The 12,663-nt window shown below is 36.6% G+C and overlaps 1 protein-coding gene across 2 annotated transcripts in view; it reads right to left on the bottom strand.

The window, feature by feature from the left end:
• The window catches only part of FRY (FRY microtubule binding protein), a 157,405-nt gene that overhangs the window by 76,504 nt on the left and 68,238 nt on the right, over positions 1-12,663 (bottom strand). For both annotated transcript variants that reach the window (XM_059492679.1, XM_059492689.1), the window contains exons 15-20: positions 12,456-12,627; positions 11,359-11,491; positions 7,077-7,184; positions 2,727-2,982; positions 1,454-1,636; positions 480-566 (exon numbers count right to left, since the gene is read on the bottom strand). In XM_059492679.1, the coding sequence (XP_059348662.1) occupies positions 480-566; positions 1,454-1,636; positions 2,727-2,982; positions 7,077-7,184; positions 11,359-11,491; positions 12,456-12,627 (939 nt within the window). The remainder of the gene's footprint in view (positions 1-479; positions 567-1,453; positions 1,637-2,726; positions 2,983-7,076; positions 7,185-11,358; positions 11,492-12,455; positions 12,628-12,663) is intronic.

Genomic DNA, 12,663 nt, shown 5'->3' with positions numbered 1-12,663 from the left:
TCAGTTCTTCTACTGACACTTTTTTATTTAAAATGCTCAATCTCTGCTTCCTCTGATGCATGTCAGACACATCAGACCCATGAGAGAGCAAAAGGAGAGCTTCACCCCTGCTGTGAATTACTCTGGAGCTTATGCTCAGGTGTGCAGGCAGGGCCACTTCCTGAGGACACAAGGGGGCTGAAGCTGATTCCCTTCTCAAACAGATGATAGCAATGACTGCCTCCAGCATTAGGTGGTGCTAGCAATATGACTTTCCCAACTGTTCTTTTTTCTGTATGCAGTATCTTCCATATCCATAGTATCATTACTTTCATGGAACAGATTGTCTGGGACATTGTGGAGCCTTGGAGCTCTTGGGTAGATGGCTGGAGCAGTAAAGTTCTATGATTTCTTTGATTTTTTTAGTAGTATAATTTTTAGTATTTCATGTCTAATATTTGTTATGCAAACATAAGCAGTAACAGTAAAGTAGTACTTACTGAGTCTGAAACAGCCACATGAATAAAGCTTTCAAGAATAGAAGAACTCAACTGATCCATGACATCAATCATAGGTCTGTCATCATCCTGAATAACACAGAGAATACAAGTTTACTCTTCTGACCAAATTATTTCCCTTCTTATGTTTCTGGGATATGCAACAGAAACATCTAAAAATTATGACATGATTCTGAAGTAGCTAAAAATGTTCATTGTTAACGATGGGTACATTTTGTCTTTTCCAAATTAATCTCAGAACCAGATCCAAGCTGTGGTTTGAAATGAAGTTAATTTGTGGCTATAGCTCACTGCTTAGAGAACAAAAGCACATATCAGAAAATCCCAAATGACTTTGGATAGCTAGTATCAAAAGACTGAAAAATTAGCTTACTGTTTATTGAAGCATTCCTTTGCCATGAAAACACATATTTGTGTTCTTAGGCATTTAGATGGCTCACTGAGCTGTGACCGCCAGTACACAACGTGACTCTCCATATTTCTGTACCCATAAAAAAGACTTAGAGGTCTTTACTATAGAAGGAAAATATATGTGAATGATCTGAAAGGTGTCTTATGCTGTGGGTTTTTTCACTCACAAAGGGATGGCACAGGAATGGGTTTCATTTCCAATATAAATTTATAATCTTGACAATACAAAAAAGGCCCATGCTATAGAAAAGGTTTTACAGTGTATTTTACATTCACATAATTCCAAGAGAAAATAGAAGCTGCTGTACATTTCCCTTCATATTCTTATACAAGGCATTTGCCATTCATGTTACCTTGTTGAGTCCACAGAAAGGTTTGCAGAGTTAAGGCAAATAGAAACAGTAAGCTGAGATCAAATGCGTTTCTATAAACTGAGCGCATACCTGCTACACTGCAGCAATTACACTAAAAGCAACGGTAATAGCAGTTCTGAGCTTTATCTTCAGGAAATTTCAACTCAAAGCTCCAGAAGAGAAAAATCCTACCTCTGCCTGGCCAAGGGCCAAGAATAAGGAACGGATTTCTCGGAGGATTAGAACAGCCAATTTCCGTGTCGCCACCTGGAAACTGCACAGCAGAACCAGAGCGAATCCTTCAACTGCATGCAGGACATTGGAATAGGGGCTCCTTTCAGACTGCATCCTGTGGCTGGATCCGTTTGGTATCAACTGTAGAACAGTTCAAGGGGGGGGAAATGGAGAAGTGGTGTTTGCAAACCAGGTCTCCAAGAAATATTCTATTAACTAGGACATATAAAGATTCAAAATGCAGAGGCCATGAGGATGCCAGATGGGGAAACTTGACATATTCTCTCAAACAATCAAATTTCGTAGCTTTTTGGTTCCACAAAAGTAATGTATGAGCAGAGTCCTTTGGACAAATCCTTTCCTCTAATTTTCAATTAATCTACCCACTTTTTTCCACCCTCCACTAAAAAATGAATGAATGAATCAGTCAGATGGTGAACACCACACTTTTTCTACTCCAGATAGCATGTCCTCAGGTCCTCCTTTGGTCCTGCAGCAGCCAACACCTTAGGTAGGTGGCCTCTAGAACCCAACCCCACTAGTAAAGTATAACAATATATGTAACAAAAAGTATGTGAGAATTCTCTTTTCTACATTTGTATGTACTCCTGTTATTACCTATTAATTAATGTTCCTCTGTGATATAAAACACACATCTTGTTTGCCCAAAGGAAAACATACTCCGTGTGATTAGTTGACAAGATAAGAAGCCTAAAAATCAGTTCTTATAATGAAAATATCTGTGGGACAGTGCAGATGGGAGAAGCAGGAGAAAAGCTGTTCAGTTCCCAGATATGTTTGTAACACATGGAGACAGCAAGCTAAGGTAACAATCAGGTTCTTTGATGTTTCTGAATCAACCAAGGGAAAAGAAGATCCACTTCACTCTTCACAGCGTTCCCACTAGCATTATCAATCTGTTTCAGCCCTGGGAAAATGTCCTTCTGCCACATCTACATACACATACTTCCCTTTATATGCTTTTGTTGATGTGCATATTTCAGTTTGACATGCATTCTCTTATGTTGCTCAACAACAACATCTGCTGTATTACACAAGGACATGGCTGTCCTCAAAAGACACGTGAACTAATTACCTAAAAAAAATTTTGCACAGTGAATACTTCTCAGGTGAGTAAATACAAAACACACAAACCACAGCATTATCAAGGAACATAATTTCTGCCTTCAATTAGCAAAAATGTTAGGACACACATCTCTTGATTGCATACCTCTGCAGATCTGGTTTTAGCCTGCTCAGAAGCTTTTCCTGGAGTGTGTATGACAAGCTTCCATTGTGTAAGCAATTGTAGCAGCAACTTCAGTGAAGTATCAAGAAGGGTATGATGCATATCATTCACTTCACGTAGCAGAAAATTAGTGAAACCAAAGAGTACATCCTCCCGCCAGTCAACAAAGTCAACAAGTAGGCCCTGGAGAGAATTCTGTGCAATGTGTCGAAGTTCATCATCCATATGGATGGACAGCCTGCAAGTAAAAGTAAATGTCAGATAATAAAAGATATGAGGAATGTTTGTCACTACATTAAAGTGATGGAAAATTCCCACTCACAATGGTGGACGAGGCTATCGTGGTTTCATTATTGCTGACCTAAATAAACATCCTTGACCTGTTTTCTATATTGTAATTCTTGACACAGCAGAAGATATTCATGGATCAAAAAGAAGTGTGCTCCCCTCCTAAAACAGGGTATCTCTAAAGTACATAATTTGGCAACTTTTCTCAAACTAAATATATATTTTATTTATTCATAACTCACTAACTTCCATGTAGGTATGATAATAAAAGGCTTAGAAATAAATACATAATTTCAGAATTCATGTATTTATTTTTTAACATAAAATATAAAAATAAAAGAGTCACAACAGGTCAGCTAACAGTTAAAACAAATCTTTAGCCAAGATCAACTCACAATTAATGAAAGCAAATCTTCAAAAGAATTAGAATTAGGCATTTGAATTAAAAACTGCTTTATGTTTTAAATAACTTAGGATGAGGAAATGCAGAAAACAGCCTCAGGACTTTCTATACTTTTAGAAACACATTGAACACCCTCAAAGTCCTTCTGAAAGACAGTGACATTTCAGATCCCATTTTCAAATTTTATTTTCTTCTTTATTTGCATCATGTTGAAGTCCTTCTCAACATAAAAAAAAAAATTATACTTTCTTTTGACTCAGAAATCATCAAACCACTTCTGTGTTAGAAGTTGGCAGAATAAAGTAAATTCAGATTAGTGTGTTCTGCAATTTTTGGTTCATTGCCTTTATGATGTATTTTGTTTTAATTACCCATGAGACTGTAATTTTCTGTAGTGTGTTAGAACTCATTTTCAAAGTATTTTATCTACATTTAATCTACATAGTTGAAAAGGAGGACTCATTATAATGAAATGGACAGAAAGCTAGGAGAAAAAAACCCAAAATAGCAAATGGAGTGGAACCAAAGTCCATTCAGTTGGAAGCGTATGATGAGATGTAGTTCATAAAAAATCTGGTTCATTATAGCTGCCTAATTTGGAGGCAGGGGACATTTTATTTAAGTGAAAAGAAAACTGCCATGAAAATTCACCCCTGGTGAGTATGACTCCAAAAATAACTGTTATGCTTTAATAAGCATGTGACCTTCTATATTTATTTAGAAACACAGTATTTTGTTGGGATAAGAAATAATAATTTTTGTCTCCCTTTCGGAATGCCAAAACCAGATAAACAAGCAAAACCTTTTGAGACCACAATTAAGTCACCCATGAAATGACATTCACAATGACACAAAGCAATAACAGAGAAGAGGATACAAAAGCCATCTCCTAAGCCCAAGTTACTGCCCAGTGGCACTATCTAACAAAATGAAATTCAAATTGAGCTTAAGAATGCATCTATGTACTACCACTCTATGACAGGCAGTGCAAGAAGCAAGTACAAGTTTGTTTGCACTTGAGTCAGTTAAATTTAAGACCTGCTCGGGAATTTGTAATGAATGGTTGCAGTGGGCAGAGAAAGGCCAAAAGGTACAGTATACACTTGACATCTGCTTCATGGTTTATAATTTGAATGCAGCTGTCCTGAAAAAAAAGTCTAGCTGCTGACTTACAGACTGCTTCTGAAAACCACCAAAAGACAGATCTGTTTTGAGCATGAAAAACTCTAACCAAACTGTGAATACAAGAACCAATTAACTCAAAGATGTAGCTTTATCTCTTGTGAAAAGAAAATATTTAACAGCTTTCCATCTCAACAGCACAGGCTCCCAGAAATCCCTGGCAGAACACCTTCTAGGGCTCTTTTAAAAAACAGGGAAAAACTGAAATCTCACCTCTTAGTTTCTTATCCCTGTATTGAGTCTAGTTTCTGATGCAGAACACACAATATTGTAATGCAGTGTTCTCTAGAACTGCAGATGCTTACCTTCTGGGCTTACACTTTCAAAACTGGGAGAAGTAGTCAGCCTGGTCTCAAATAAACAGTATTTTTATGGGACAGCATACAGAATGTAGAAACAGCTCTGGTGCTGAGGCATTCTGGTGATTTACATGAAGTCTTGGCCAGGTATTAATTATTTAAACAGTTTATTACTTTCTTCCCTGAGGGTATATTTTTGAAGACAGTTTTCAGTTCATGCTGTCCTAGGCTAAACAGACCTAATTTTTTCAATTCACTTATCATTTCCCCCCTTGTTCTCTGATCAGTTTCTTCTTCAACTACAGTGCTCCAGCTTTCATGCTGTTCTCCAAATCAGGCATCCTTGATATTGATTAGACCAGAAGAAATTTTTGCAAACCTTCTAGACCTATACATGTGAATAAGGTTGGTCTTTTTCTTTTTCACTGCATTCATAGGAACATCGCTTCTTTGTATCTGTTCAGTTTGTGATCCTGCTTTGCAATACTGAGACCCTATCCAGTTGTTTCAGCACCAGTCTTCTGAACCATAAACTGTTTGTTAATCACTTTCCAACCTATGATGTACCTACCTATTTTACCTAATTTGTGATTCCCTTGCTCATACTTAGGAATATGACTTAAAACATTGCCAATGCCTAAAAGATGCTGTAGCATGAGCACACGGAGGAGAGGAGAACAGATTTCCAAAGTTTCCCTTCTTGGAGAAAGCCTGAGCATGTAATTGCTTCTGAAATTGCTCTAGAGAAGCTTCCCCCAGCTCCTCTTGACATCTCACTTCTTTGCAAAGTCAGAGTCAGATAACTCAGCAAACTTACAGCTGCATTGTCCCAGCAGGGCAATTACCCAAGAGACATTTAGAATCACAGCTGACCTTTTCTGAATGAAGTTTGATGATAGAATAAAGATAGACCAGTGGTTATATTGACAGTTGTGAGACTTAAGGAGGGTAGCATTAATCTATAAAGAAATTCACACTGGTGTTCAAATTTTCTCAAAAGTAGTGACAGATCTGACCTGGACAATCCTGTGACTGAAGAGCTGTGACCTGAATAGATACGTGCTTTATACCAGTTCAGTTAAGGCCATTAATCAGGATAGAACTCTAGTTAAAATATTGGATTAAAGGAAAACATGTCCTTTTAAATTTCCCTTAAGCAGAACTGATGCAACTGTTTAATAAGGTATCTGTATAATTTAATAATGCAATGATTTAAAACAACCTACAAGAGATTTATAGCAGACAACGTGCGCCAAAGAAATCAAGCTGGCCATGCACTACAGCACACCTACTGCTGGCTGATAATCTGTCTTGTTTGGCTGTCTGCACTCTCCACTACTACCAGAATCAATTGTTTCAGCACATCACTGGGAGTTAGTTGTTCATGGAGCAGAAAAAACTGGTTATGTATCTTGCCTTCTGGCTCCCACATCTGCCATTCTCACATTTGTGATGTTTGAGAAGCAAGAACAGGGTGGCTTTGCCACAGTTACCTGAGAGCAATATACTGCAAAGCCTTCTTGGTTCAATTTAATACCATAATCCACTTACATAAAGAACACAAGCTGGAACCTTGGTCTTGGATAGTGGAACTGAAATATAACAGACTTGTCTATATTGACCGGCACCTGTTATCACAATTATTTGCCACAAGTCCTGAAACCTAAGTGGTGTAGAAGCCATGTGGCAGACTACCTTGTTGAGTGAAGTCTACTCAGACAAATTAAATTGAGGGATATAATATTTTTTAAACTGATATTTTTTAAATTTTATGCTAATAATAATGTAAAAAGGATTTTATAATATACCACATCTAGCACATTCTGTTTTAACAAAGAGACATGTGGGAATCATAAATCAAAACTAAACCGGTATCTCCTTGTTTTTTCACTACACAGAAAAGATGTTTTCTCCTGTTAACCAGACTGCTGTGATGGTTAGAAAAGTAACATGTTGTGACTTTCTTGAACAACAGTGAATATTATGTAACCTACATACTGATGGGAATGAGTTCTGGAGGACATACCAACTTTTTAACAAAATTATGAACCATAATAAAACCATAGAAACTGTAAAAAGGGGCTAGGACATCTCTATCTAATTCTGTGGCTCAGCTTTTCACACTGTTCTCCTGGAGCAGTCAATGTTTGTACAACTTACCTTGCCAGCAAGTCGATCAACTCAAGTTTTGACATTCCATCAGGAAGTAATCGAGGAATAGCAGCAACACATGTTCTGAACAGATCAATTTTTGGTTTTCTTTCACCACTGAAAAATTAGAAGAAAATTTTGACTAAACTTAAGAAGGAACTGTGTTAAATGATCCACCTCTAAAGTGCCAGGGGCCTACTGAAAACATCAGGAGGGACAGCTAGGCACTATAATAAAGTAAGAAGGAAACATGAATACATTTTTCCATTGAATAAATGGTATTGATTTTGAGATTTTTCATGCATCATATCTATACATTACTAGGAAAATCAGTTATTAATGATTCATTTGCTTCTCTCTGAGAGGAACTGGCATATACATAAAAAAGGAGGGAAAATGTAGGAGGATTCCTCCATCAAAATCAGCATTTATATGATGTAAGTTTTGGACGAGGCAGTGAGGAAAGAGTTGGGGTGTTCTCCATCATGGTGCAGCTATATTTCACCAGTTGTAAAAAGAAAATAGCAGATGGGTAACAAGTGCAAATAACACGACTGAAGATACAGAGATTTGTCCCCAACAGAGGACAAGCCTATGGAAAACCATCATGATACATTTTAATACTGAAAAAAGTGTGCAATTTAGAGGTAGGTATGGTCAGAGAGTTTCTGTTGATCACTGTTGGAGATAACAGCATTTTGGCAACTCTTATCAGCTAGAACATGTTTTAGCAGCCCTAAGGCTGTTCTAATCTGTGGAATGGCACAACTGTTCCCTAACAGCCTGTGAAAATCATTAAGCACAAAGTTCAGCATGAACCAAACAGTAGGTTGGAAGTCCATGAATCTTCTAAAAGTAGCTCAAGTTTCAGCTGTTGATTATTTTCAAAACAGATGCAGTTGTTTTCTGACTTGTTTTCAACATTTTTGATAAGTCTGCAGATTAAATAAGTCCTTCAGATAGACTCCAAAGTGTGGGGTTTTTTTTTATTTGCTCATTTTTATCTCAATCATCTATTATCTGACGATGGAGTGTAGGGGAAATTACCAAAGCATAACAGCATTTCAAACTGTGCAGTCTTTCCCACAATATTATTAATTATTAGCCTGGAATATATTTTAGAAGGATCAAAAAAGTAAAGTCCTATTTAGATATTATAAACATGCAGAGAAAAATTGTTCGTCTTTTAATATGCTTCCAATAGAACTAGAAAAGAATGAGGGGGGGAAAAAGAGACATTGTAAGCTATGTAACCACACATTTCACCACACTGAAATGGAGTGACAAAACAAAAAATGAACTTAGTTTTCCTGCACCCTGGTCCATTGCCCTGGTTACAACATTACTCTGTCTTTCCACGCAACAGAGGACATTGCATTTGGGTATCTTACTTTTGTGCTCAGTCACAGAGAAAGCCTGGATGCAATGCAGGCTGAAAGAAGATATTCTGTACTCATTATTTCAGAGAGTAACACTGAGAAGGGTTCAGTGCATACAGAAAAGGCATAAACTGATATTAGACTTATTTAATTCTAAGATTAAAGACAGTTTTGTAGTGACTACCATACTGTCTCTTAACACCCTCCTTATCAGCTTGGATATATATTACATGAATAAAATGTTGACGTCTTTCTAATTAACTGTCTTAATGGTACAGTTAGGAGAAACTATATTCATGATTAATTACCTCTGTCTCACTACGGCTGTATTCTAACAGATAGAACTTGAAAGGTGTCAGCAACTGAATGGAAAAGGAGCAAAATGCAACAACTCACTGAGAATTATAAACAAACCCCTTTCACCTATTATCACTAAAGCAAATAATAGTAGCTGAATTAATAACTAGTGCAAAATCTATATTTTTATAGTTGTAAACATTAAAGTGCCATTGGGAATTTTATGTGCAGGCAAACCAAGTCTTCTTTCATGACTTGAAACGGAAAAGGAACTTTGCAGAGTTTCCTTATGCTCAGACCCTAGCAAGGGCAAAGTTTGTGCATTTCAAATGGAGACTTGTAAATTAATAGTTTGAGAGGAAACTCTTCTGAAGCCAAATGAGTAATTATTTATAAATATAAAATCTGTGGGTGTTCTGTGGCTTATCAGCTGGTCAGAAGAGTAGCAGGAGAAGATCCAAACCTCAGGCTCAAGTTCCCAACTTAACATCTGAGCTACCAGGCGCAGCACGCGAGGGAGGCAAGGGGAGCCTTTGAAGTACTTGCAAGGACAGGTTTGTATTTTAGAAAAATGCATGCTGTCTTCTAACCAAATGTTGGAAAGTAATTATAGCCAGTATTGAAATTCATATCCCAGTGCAGGATGCAAAGGATGCTTCTTACTCAGGATTTTAATAAGATTCTCCATACTGGCAATTATTACTTCAACAATAAATGCTTAAAGGACCAGTAATTAAATATTGTCTAGAAGCCAGTACTGCCAAAGAAAATTCCAGAATCTGCAATGTTATGTCTGCTCACTTCCTAGGTACTTCTCTCAGATTCTTATTTTATTTGTTAATAAAAATACCGCTGTGGTATTAATTTTATACAGTTTACACATAAACTTTATGTAACTATGACAAAAGCAATAACTTCAAAATGTACATAAATACAGTGTGATATCTACCAATAAAAGCCCATAAGAATTCAAAATAAATATGTAACTCCAGTGAAGCATAGAGTTCTGTAAACAAAAGGGAAGCAATTGCATAAAAACAATGTTGGTTTTTCCAGATATCCACAATGCACTTTTTGAAAGGTTCATTTTCAATCCTGATAGTAACAGCTACTGATGTTCACATTGTGAGTTCACATGATTTTAGATCAACTGATAATTAAGCATCCCAGATATTTTTCCCTTGAAAGAACAAGTTAAAATGTGTTATAATGTTGTTGGCCTTTCAAGTGTATATATTAAATTAGAGATCATCTGGATATAAAATACAAGACAAAGGGCAGTAACTTACATGTCTAAATATTCCAATCTTCATGTTTATAACAAAAATTACTACCAAATCTTAAGACATCCTGAAACTTAAAACTCTTTTGAGTCTATTTGTTCACTGACTCTAAAAATACACAAAATTTTAGTGATGCTGAAAAACCATCCAAAGGATATTCACAGCAAAGATTAAGTACACTTTTAATCTTAGTGCCCAAGGTTTCACTGTGCAATTATCTCTGGGAACAAAATGTGAGTTTTAAAACTTGCTTTCCTTACCGCAAAAGCCTGAATACCCAAAATGGTTATGAAAACTGGGGGTGAGAACTGAACAGGATGTGGGGTAAGACTACAAGAAAAATATATTATTGGATAGTAATAATAGCTATGAATATAAAAAAAGTAAGACAATGCTGGTGACACAGCTTACAGTCTCACCTAGAGGCACTGCAACAAATAAGGCCAGAGGAACTAAACATGAAGATTGTATCAGTTGTACCAGGTAGTCAGTCTATCACTCACAGTAGTCCCAGCAAGCTGACTTTTTTTGGGCAGTAATAAAAAAAATCTCAAAGAGAGCAGTGTCCTTTTCATTACATCTCAAACTTTTTTCCAGGGGTTGTTTTTTTTCTAGAATAATGACCATGTCTACTGCTCTAACAGGAAAGATATGCAAGGTCTCCTTACAGCTGAGATCTCTACAATCTGTGCTCTGCATGTATAAGATGATGTCTGTGTCTCTAACCTCTACTTGATGTTCACCTCACCAGCTCTCTCTTTCCACAAAACATCCCTCACTAATAATTCTGGATGAAAGTGAAAAATGATGCTGTTCAACACAGCTTGAAGCACACTGGTTTGATTCTGTTCCAGTGGGATACTGCTTAAATCCAAACCTTATCAAAAGATTACTTGGGTTTTTAATTAAGATTTGATTTTGATTACAGGCAAGAAAACCAAAGGGAATTTTTGAATATTATTATTAATAGGGATTTACAGAATTCACTGCATTCATTTTGAAGTTTAGTGATGCAAATATACCCTGAGATACGGTTCTGAGCACAGGCTGCCAGGTTTTCTACTTTAGCATTCTACTTCTACCATCTAAACCACAGGATTCACACATGACTTTACCTACATAAAGAACATCTTCAGTTCCAAACACTCAAACACTGCAGCGTTCAAAGAAGCACAATCAACTTGTCAGAAACATTTTTTCTAAGTATACACTAATTAAGCTAAATGTTCCTGTTTCTGGCTGTTTCTCTGATGACTCATGATAGACAGAAATAGAGAAAAAGTTCCAAAATTACATCTGCATGTTTCATGGGAATTAGTGTTTAGCACTCACGTAATCATGTCTTCAGGTTCTTTGTTAAGCATCTGTATGTTGGTAAGCATCATGCACCGACCCACTTCCTTGTCCAGGTGTCTGAGTATGTTGTCCACAGCTTTCCTTACTTGAGAATAATATAATGACATACCTGCAAAAATATGTGGTTTTGTATAATTGGGGATATTTATATATATATATATATATTCTGAAAAAGAAAGTTTCTTACTCATGCTGTGGTGCATGAAGTAAGAAAAATGCTTTCCTCATGAGATAGTATATTCCACTACTAATGATATCCCGATCCAAAACCAGAATATGTTGCCTGCTCCAAAAGGAACACTTATATATTATACAGGGAAACTGGAATACTGGATCATAAAATCACAATGAAATGGCTAATGCAAGAATTTAATAGTGCAAACATTTGTTATTGAATACTATCTCCAAATACTTCAAATACTTCAACAGCAGTGGGTCTTACACTGCTTATTTTCTTGATATTACTAAAATGATCTAGCAGAGTACAACACAGGTCTTTGCCACTAGACTTCATTTAATTCACACAACTTTAGGGACTTACTGAAGTGTGAAGAGGAGCAACCAAATTTATTTTTTTTTTTTTTGCCAACAAAACCAGGCACCTTCAGGGCATGATAGAGAGGCTCTTCAACAGCACAGGATTCTTGCTCTACACTGAAGCCCAAGACAGCAGTGCTGTTAACTTAGGCACTTCAGTACAACATTATTTTACATTTAAAAGTTTTACCATTTTGAAAGTTGAAGATATTGCTATTAAAATGAGACTATCTATGGCATCTTTGATAAACACAGCTATCAGCACTGAAAGATTAAGGATTACCTGTGCCTTTAACCTCTCCCAGATTACAGGGTTGCTACCTCTTGTGAAGCACGACTGAGGACTTTTCAGAATAATCTACAAAAAGTGGCATTTGTCAAACTGAACCACAAATTTCATTAGAACACACAATAAATTAAATACTTACAATACAAAAATAAATCAAATACTTAACAATAATAAACTTTTCTTCTGATCAAGTGCTGAAAACAGCCATTCTCACACAAGTTTCTGTATTGTCCATTCTCTTACTGACCTATCATTTTAGCTTCCTCCTCTGTAAGAGTTTTGCTCAAATACGTTTTCTTCACTCTGAGAGTGTTTCCCGAGGGAAGGACAGCTCCAGTCACAGGCATTGGTGGTTCACCATCTTTTTGCTGCAAGCTATCAGCAATTACCAAGAAAGCTCTCAGGCCAATATTCATTCTCTGTGAAGTTTAGAAGATGGATGAGTTCCATAATCA

This window comes from Ammospiza nelsoni, chromosome 2, assembly GCF_027579445.1.
Source record: "Ammospiza nelsoni isolate bAmmNel1 chromosome 2, bAmmNel1.pri, whole genome shotgun sequence".
Taxonomy (NCBI): domain Eukaryota; kingdom Metazoa; phylum Chordata; class Aves; order Passeriformes; family Passerellidae; genus Ammospiza; species Ammospiza nelsoni.
The sequence above is the reverse complement of the archived record's forward strand: the minus strand, read 5'-3'. Positions and strand labels throughout refer to the sequence as shown.